Source organism: Triticum urartu, chromosome 5 (assembly GCF_003073215.2).
Source record: "Triticum urartu cultivar G1812 chromosome 5, Tu2.1, whole genome shotgun sequence".
Lineage (NCBI taxonomy): Eukaryota > Viridiplantae > Streptophyta > Magnoliopsida > Poales > Poaceae > Triticum > Triticum urartu.
In genome coordinates this window covers 567,645,137-567,654,232 of record NC_053026.1, presented here as the reverse complement: position 1 = coordinate 567,654,232, position 9,096 = coordinate 567,645,137, and the positions used below count along the sequence as shown (strand labels likewise).

Below are 9,096 nucleotides of genomic sequence, written 5' to 3'. Positions count from 1 at the left end.
CCTTCAAATCTTGACAAAATTTGGGCAAAATGTGTGATGAGCTCGAGAGGAAGAGGGGAAGAACAGAGAGGAGAGGGGAAAGGGGAAGAACAGAGCGAGCTCGGGTGGACGAAGGGTTTATGTAGGACGACCTTTAGTACCGGTTCGTGCCAAGAACCGGTACTAAAGGGGATGGAGGGGCCCCAGTCTGACAACATCCTGCCACCACTCTCATTAGTACCGGTTCGTGGCACGAACCGGTGCTAAAGGTTCGCCACGAACCGGTACTAATGAAAGCGGCCCGGCTAGCCGTTGGAACCGGAACTAATGTGCTTCACGTTTGACCCTTTTTCTACTAGTGCATGGAGTAGATTACAGATTTGCAGATTAGATATGTAGATATTGGCTTCTAAAATGCTAGATCAAATCACCAACACTTGAACGCGTACGTGCAAGCTAGTTGGACAAGCAAGCACGCAAGTAGGTTAATCTATGAACAGTAGCAAGCACACACATAGCTTAATTGATGAACAGTAGCAAGCAGTACACACATCTTCGTACACGTATGAGAAACTGGCTTGCGCTAGCTCGCCGCGATGGGTCGATGTGATCTTCGACGGAACGTCTCTGTACTATTTTTCCTTTGATTTTAGAATAGCAAAATCTCCATGTTGGATGTTTACTTTTGCTGGAACCACTTGTGTGTGAACTGAACTCCACATGAGTACAGTAGTATAAACTCTAGTATAAATCATGTTTTCTTTTCTTTTATTTTTATACAAAAGAAATGTATACTATACATCACTATGAATTTTGATGCTACACTACAGTAAATTTTATTGTGAACATCTGCTATAGATGATGGCATGTTGCTCTCTGCTTGTTGTGCTTGGAGTGCATGCAGTGCTTGCCGGCTGTTGTTGTTGCAGCAAGTACTCCAAGCAGAACACCTTGTTTCTTTTTCTACTTCTATGGTTGCTTCTTATTTTGCTCATTGAATATATTTGAAGGGGTCTACGCCTGCTTCTACCATTGAACATTGATTGATACTTACTAATTTATTATGTTCGCTCCTGTTTAACATTGATTGATACTTAATATGTTTGCTTATGTTGAAATTTGATACATACTTACTATGTTTGCTCCAGTTGAGCATTGATAAACACATACTTATTAATTTATTATGTTTGCACTGATTTTACATCGATACATACTTATTATGTTTAACATGGATTGATACTTATTATGTTTCCTCTTTGAATATATTTGAAAGGGTCTGTGGCTGCTTCTACCGCTGCAAGTTCTCAAACTCTCAAAAGGAATTCAGATGACATGGGGTGGGAGTTTGCAACCTTGATTGATCCTCTAGATTTACAGCGAGTGAAGTGCAAGTTGTGTGGAAAGGAGATGGGTGGAGGGGTCAATAGGATGAAGCAGCATATAGGGAAAGTAAAGGGACAAGTGACAAGTTGCAATGTAGCCACACCAGATCAGCAGAAAAGGTGTAGAGATGCTTATGAGGCACCACAAAAGAAGAAGAAGAAGAAGCTGAAGCAAAACATGATGAAGAAGTACGGGCTGAGGTTGTCATTCAAGTTGACGACAATGAAAATAATGAGGAAGAGCTTGCTGCTATTGGAGAAGGTGAACCTCACAAGGCAGGGCCTATGGATAAATATGTGATGCCAATTGATCATGCGATTCCATTGAAGAAGTTCCAACAGAACATAAATGATGCAATTGACACAGAGAGAGCTTACAGAGTAGGCCAGTATTTGGCTAGATGGATGTACAAAAAAATATTCCTTTCAATGTTGTCAATGATGATTACTTCAAGCAGTTTTGTGAAGCCCTTGGTCGGTTTGGTCCTAATTGGAAGCCACCTTCACAATATATGATCCAAGAGAAGATGTTGCTGCAAGAAGTGGAAAGAACTAAGGATTTTATGAAGCCACATGAGCTTGAGAGGGTGGAAACCGGCTGCTCTATCATGACCGATGCTTGGACCGACAAGAAAAGAAGAAGTATTATGAATTTATGCATTCATTGCAGGTTAGGGACTGCCTTTCTTGAATCAAAGGAGGCGTCGGCTGATGCACACACAAGTCTATACATCTTCAATTATGTAGTTGGGTGCATTGAGAAAATTGGTATGATTCTTGAACTCTCAACTTTGCTTCCATAATGTTGTAGCTACTGATTTTGAGATTTTTCATCTTGTAGGTGCTGAAAATGTTGTGCAAGTGGTCACGGACAATGCTTCAAATAACACGGGGGCAAAGGATATGCTCAAAGGAAAATGGCCAAAAATCTTTTGGACCTCATGTGCAACTCACACCCTCAACTTGATGGTAGAAGCAATTGCGAAGCTAAAGCAATTTGGTCCTACCATCACTAAAGCCAAGCAAATGACAATTTTTCTTTATGCACATCATAAAACACTATCCTTGATGAGGTATTTCACCAAGAAAAGAGACATTGTTAGACCGGGGGTGACACGATTTGCTTCGGCCTTTCTTACCTTGCAAAGTTTGGTTTCTAAAAGGAAGGAACTAAGAGCAATGGTTTGTAGTGATGAATGGGAAGCATGCAAGCACACAAAAAGGTGAAAGGAAAGTCGGCTCATGCCACAATAATGAGTAGGGATTTTGGAAAAATGTCTCTCTTTGCATCAAGGTATGCTTATTGGGCCAGTTTGCATCTATTCATATGTTGAGGGTGTTTGCATCTATTTATTTGTATGTTGGGGTTGTTTGCATCTAGTCAAGTATTCCTACACTCCTACTTCTAATTTTTAGTTGTAACTTGTACATTATAATGTTGGGGCTGTTTGCTCATACTTGTGTGACTCACTTTATCAGTTCTATGTTACCTTGCAAGGTTTTCGAGCCACTAGTGAAGGTTCTTCGGTTGGCAGATAGTGATGGTCCATCTATGGCATCTATGTATGGAGAACTAATAAGTGCAAAAAAGGAAATCAAGGCTACTGTTGAAAATTCAGAAAAAGACTATTTGCTGATCACTAATGCCATGGATAGCAAGATGAGTGGGAGGTTGGATTCTCCATTGCACATGGCACCATACATCTTGAATCCGAAATATAGTTATGCAGACCCGAGCATCTTTACGGATGTAGAGGTAGTAGCTGCACTTATGTAAGTCATGGATACTTTTTATTATGATGATGACATCAAGCAAAATAAGGTGCTGAACATTGACTTCACCAAGTTTAAAAAGAAAGAGGGTATCTTTGGGAAGGTGGTTGCCATGAAAGCAATTAGCAATGACAATTTTGATGCCGGTAAGCTTGTTCTCAAAGCAAAAAACTTACTATTGCATTTCTGAAATTATATAGGCTGATTGCATATTATTTCACTTTTGTCAAATTGTAGCTGATTGGTGGTCAACTTATGGATTACAAACTCCTACGTTGCAACACATGGCCATAAGGATACTTAACTTGACCACAAGTTCATCCGGATGTGAAAGAAATTGGAGCACATTTGAAATGGTAACTCTTAAGAGTTTTAGTCACTCTCAAGTTTCAAGTATTAATCAGTTGGTCAAATCTGAATATTCTTACTTCTCGCTATTTTTTAACTAGGTGTCCATTTGCACTTTTGTAGGTAGATGCAAAGAGGAGAAATCAACTAGATGTGGCCCGTAGGGACAATCTAGTTTATATCCAATTCAATGGAAGGATGATTGATAAAAGAAAGAAGTTATCCTCTTCTAGTGATGTTCTTCTTGGTGAAGATGCTTCACGAGCTCAAGATTGGATATGTGAAGATGCATATATCGATGAGGAGATTGATCCCACTACAGGCATGCCATACAGCATCATTGATGAAGCAATGGGGGCAAGCGATCCTGTGGAGCTTCGTAGAAGTGCAAGAGTTAGAGAACTCCATGAAGTTGAAGAATTCGTTGAGGATGATGATAATGAATCAGATCATGAGATAGAGGATGATGGGATTGATTATGAGTCTGATGATGATGGAGTGATGGCAACCAAAGACGATGATGAGGAGGAGGAACCCCCGCAGCCTTGAGCCATTTGTCACCAACTTATAAGATCTTTATTATTGCACAAGACCTTATTTTGCTTCTATTTCCGTGGCTGAACCTTGTTACCTTGCTACCTATATCTATTTGTGTGGCTGAACCTTCAGCTGTTTACCTATATTTGTGTGGCTGAACTTACGTGAACATTATTACCTATTTGCAACTTGCCTATTTGTGTTGTGAACCTTATTATGAATTATTCGATCTTCGTATTTGTGTGGCAGGCATTTATTTATCTTTGACATGTGTGGCTGCCATTTATTTATCTTTGACATGTGTGTCTGTATATTGTGTTGCTACCATTTATTTGGTATTCCCTATTTCCATTTGTATGGTTGCCATTTATCTTGAGTTCATGACATATTTGATATTTGAGTTGATATCCGTATATTGTGTGGATGTATGTTGACAATTTAATGTTTAAACTATTAATTTCGAATTTTGATATTATTTTGGTTTGGATGCATTAGGATTAACAATTTTTCCTCGTATTTATGCTTTTTATATGCCTATAGTAGCATATTTTGGTATATTCCATAGTTGGGATAACATGCGAGTATTGTAGAGTACAAAAAAAAGATATATGTTGTCCATTCCCTAATTAATCTATCGATTAATAGTCGACTGATTAATCCAATTAATAGGCCGATTCACCGATTAATCGCTACTCCCAACCCGACCGAGCAGCTACCAGTTACCGATTTCTTGAACACTGGTTAGATGTCAATCTAACGGCAATCGTGTTTCTTCAGTCTCTGATCTTCCTGCCCCGGCCACCCAAACCAACGCCATCGGAAGCGCCTGCTCCCGCCTCCCGTGGCCGGCAGTGCTGCCGGGCAGGCCTCACGGCCCCATCATACTCGCATCCCTGGCCTGTCTATCCCTCTACACACCCACACCTCCTGTTATTTTCCGGCGACGGCAGTCGAACCAGTCAACCCTCATACTCTCCACCGCGTGGGCAGCCACTGTCGTGTCTTCCCCGGCTCCGTGTCGTTCCCTTCGTAGGCCTCGCCGTCGTCCACCGCCCTGGTGCTCTCGGCGCGGCGTGGTCAACGATGTCCATCCAACGGTCGTAGTGCTTCTTCAACCTCTGGTCTTCTTGCCCCAGCCGCCCAAAGCAGCGCCGGTCGTGCCGCATGCTCCTGCCTCCCGTGGCCGGTTGTGCTGCCGCGAAGGCCTCACCGTCCCCATACTACTACCACCGCTGGTCAGGCCATCCCTCCACTCACCCACTCCCCCTGTTATTCTGCGGCAACGACAGCCTCACACCACAGTCTAACCAGTGAACCCTCGTACTCCTCTCCGCGTGGGCATCCACTGTCGCGTCTTCCCCGGCTCCGCGCCACCTCCTTCCTAGGCCTCACCGTCGTCCACCGCCGTGGTGCTCTCGGCACGGCATGGTCAATGTGGTCAACGACCGACTTCCATCGGAAGAGTACTGTATGTGGAGAGGCTAACAGATGGGTCCACAGCAGCCGCAACGAAGTGCCTCCTTATTACGTGCAAAATAATTATTTCTCCACCTGACAGCAGGGACCCACCGGACGGGCCACCAGTATTTCACGAAAAAAATGTTTCCCCCTGACTGCTAGGACCCACCGGACGGGCCACCGTATTTCGCAGAAAAAACATTTGCCCCTGATTGCTGGGACCCACCGGACGGACCACCATATTTCTTGAAAAAAACGTTCCCCCCGCTGTCACCTCGGACCCACCGGAAGTGCCTCCTTATTACGCACAGAAAAATGAATACTCCCCCTGCTAGCTGGGACCCACCATGGTGGGAGGCTGACTTGTGGGCCTACTAAGTTGACGGGGACGGAGGGCTTTGTCAACTTAGTCAATATGAACGATTCTAGCTCCAATGACCGTACGATGTCCATCGAACGGCCGTCGTGCTTCTTCAATCTCTGCTCTTCCTGCTCCAGCCGCTCAAACAAGCGCCGGCGGGACTGCCTGCTCCCTCCTCCCCGCGGCCGGCTGTGCTGCCGTGCAGGCCTCACCGCCCCACCGTACTCCCATCGCTGGCCTAGCCATCCCTCTACTCACCCACACCTGCTGTTATTCTTCGGCGACAGTAGACGAACCAGTAAACCCTCGTACAATCGTACTCCCCTCCGCGTGGGAAACAACTTCCGAGTCTTCCCTGCCTCCGTGTCGTTCCCTTCCTAGGCCTCGCCGTCGTCCACCGCCCTGGTGCTCTAGGCGCGGCCTGGTCAACGTGGTCAATGACCGACATGCATCTGAAGTGGATTGTACGTGGAGAGGCCGACAGCTGGGTCCACGGCCGCACGCAAGGAAATGCCTCCTTATTACGCGCAAAATAATGATTCCTCCACCTGACATTAGGGACCCACCAAAAGGGCCTCTGTATTTCGTGAAAAAAACGTTACCACCGCTGACAGCTCGGACCCACCAGCTATATCTTCGCACGCAAGGAAGTGCCTCCTTATTATGCACCAAAAAAAATTAATACTCCCCCTGTTAGCTGGGACCCAGTATAGTGGCAGGCTGACTTGTGGGCCTACTAAGTTGACGGGGACGGAGGGCTTTGTCAACTTAGTCAATATGCACGATTCTAGCTCCAGTGATCGTACGATGTCCATCCAACGGCCGTAGTGCTTCTTCAACCTCTGGTCTTCTTGCTCCAGCCACCCAAACCAGCGCCGGTCGTGCCTCATGCTCCTGCCTCCCGTGGCCGGCTGCGATGCGGCGGAGGCCTCACCGCCCCCTACTACTCCCACTGCTGGCCAGGCCATCCCTCTACTCACCCACACCCCTTGTTATTCTGCGGTGACGGCAGCCTCACACCACAGCGAACCAGTGAACCCTCGTACTCCTCTACGCGTGGGCATCCACTGCCGCGTCTTCCCCGGCTCCGCGTCGTCCCCTTCCTAGGCCTCACCGTCGTCCACCGCCCTGGTGCTCGCGGCGCAGCGTGGTCAACGTGGTCAAGGAACAGCTTCCATCGGACGTGGACTGTATGTGGAGAGGCTGACAGCTGGGTCCACGGCCGCAGTAAGGAAGTGTTTCCTTATTACGTGCAAAATAATTATTCCTCCACCTGACAGCGGGGACCCAACGGGCGGGCCACCGTATTTCGCAAAAAAAACGTTCCCCCCCCCCTGACTGCTGGGACCCACCAGCTACACCTTCGCACGCAAGGAAGTGCGTCCGGGCAAAAAAATGATTCGCCCCCCTGACTGCTGGGACCCACCAGCTACATCTTCGCACGCAAGGAAGTGCCTGACAGTCGGGACCCACCTGGTCGAAGCATACGTAGCGTTGTCATTCTGGTCGCGAACGTGTACGTACATACTGGTCGATGTAGAGGCGCGCACGTGTCATAGTAGAGGCGCGCATGTGTCGTAGTAGAGGCGCGCACGTAGCATGTACACGTACGTACAACGGCCAGGGTGCAAGAAAGAAAATACGGCCACGTATGTGTACATACGGGCGGGGTCTCGAACGCCTACTCGCACATACGTACGGCCAGGGCTCGTGTACATGGCTGGGTCGGAATGGAGAAACAGCGTCGTCGTCGTGTTCATGGGGAGGCAACGGAATGTGTCGTATTCATGGGGAGGCAACGGAATGCGTCGTGTTCATAGGGAGGCAACGAAATGCGTCGTGTTCATCGGGAGGCAACGAAACGCGTGGGAGCCAACCGGCTGGGTCGGAACGAAATGCGTGGTCGTGTTCATCGAGAAGGCTTGGACGGAACAGGCGATGGAAATGAGGCCTGGTGTATCGTAGAACGGAGGAAACAGACCTCCTACGGTCGAAACGGGGGTCCTGTTGATCGGGAGGGGTGTGGAGTACCGCAAAACAGAGGAAACGGACCCCCTACGGTCGAAACGAGGGTCCTGTTGATCGGGAGGGGTGTGGCGTACCGCAAAACGGACGAAACGGACTTGTGTTGGAGCGCTACGGTCGAAATGGGGGTCCTGTTCATCGGGATGGGTGTGGCGTACCGCAAAACGGGACTCCACGGGATACTGTTCATCTCCACCGTTGACCTCCTCCAGCCTCCACGGGCTACCATTGACCTCCTCCAGCCTCCACGGGCTCATGTTCATCCAGTCTCCACCGCGCGCTACTCCACCGGCTACTGTTCAACCACCCCTCCACGGGCACCCCTCCTGTGACGCCCCGAGACCGATGTGCCAGGTGTCTTCCAGTTATTCGCCTGCGTGTTGCATCTTGTCATGTCATCATGTGCATTGCATCATCATGTTTTGAAAACTTGTATTCGTTCGGGTTCCCCTAGTCCGTCTGTTGTCCGTTCTGAGCCCAGACACACTTGCACGCGCCCGCGACATGTCCGAAATATTATTTTATAAGTGCCGGAAAATGTTCTCAGATTGGGTTGAAAGTTGGCATGCAGTGTTGTTATAGCGTTAGTAGGTCGCCTGCCAAGTTTCATCGCTTTCGGAGTTCGTTTGATAGCCCAACCATTAAACTATAGAGGCATTATAGCCGGGCACACGTCGGACGTTTTCGGTCTCCGAAAACAGTCGCCGGGCCTCCCTCTCTTCTCTTCTCTCAGCTCGAGACCGTCTACATAGCTCACTACCTACCGCCAGGCCCTACCTAACCTCTCTCGTCAGCCCGCGACCCTCCTCGCACGCGCGCCCGAAAGCTGTCCCGGACCCGACTCGGGCTGTCGCTACCGTTGTGTCCGGATCATCCCTGAACGTCTACAAAACATCACCGTTTTCTTATTTGAACTCCCTACCTATTTTATTCTCGTCCGTCAGATTTTGAACCGATGATCCAAATCCCTCTCCTTTAATCCCTTTGCTATATATATCTAGCCTAACCCTAGAACCTAGGAGGCTTGTCCCTCCCCGCCGCCACTCCTCTCCCACATCAGGATCTCCTCCCGATCCAAATCCATCCCCTCCCAAATCCCTCTCGTTTTCAACACCAGACCAACCCGAGCTCCTCCCTCGCTTGAACATGCCGTCCCCAACCACTCTTGCTCGATCTCCACTGCAGCCGGTGCTCAAGCCCTCATCGCCCCCACCTCCTTCCTCTCCCTTCCCT

General features: G+C 48.1%; 1 protein-coding gene across 1 annotated transcript; it reads left to right on the top strand.

Moving 5' to 3' along the window:
* The first annotated feature begins 3,418 nt into the window (after window positions 1-3,418).
* On the top strand, window positions 3,419-4,031 carry LOC125506590. Its single transcript, XM_048671377.1, has 2 exons — window positions 3,419-3,490; window positions 3,606-4,031. The coding sequence occupies exons 1-2, from the start codon at window positions 3,419-3,421 to the stop codon at window positions 4,029-4,031; spliced, it is 498 nt and encodes a 165-aa protein (XP_048527334.1).
* The last annotated feature ends 5,065 nt before the right edge of the window (window positions 4,032-9,096 follow it).

Excerpts from the sequence above, each read along its gene's own strand:
- LOC125506590 (XM_048671377.1), top strand. The coding sequence starts at position 3,419 with ATGGCCATAAGGATACTTAACTTGACCACAAGTTCATCCGGATGTGAA. Across the intron at positions 3,491-3,605 it reads ATTGGAGCACATTTGAAATG|GTAGATGCAAAGAGGAGAAA; the intron begins GTAACTCTTAAG and ends GCACTTTTGTAG.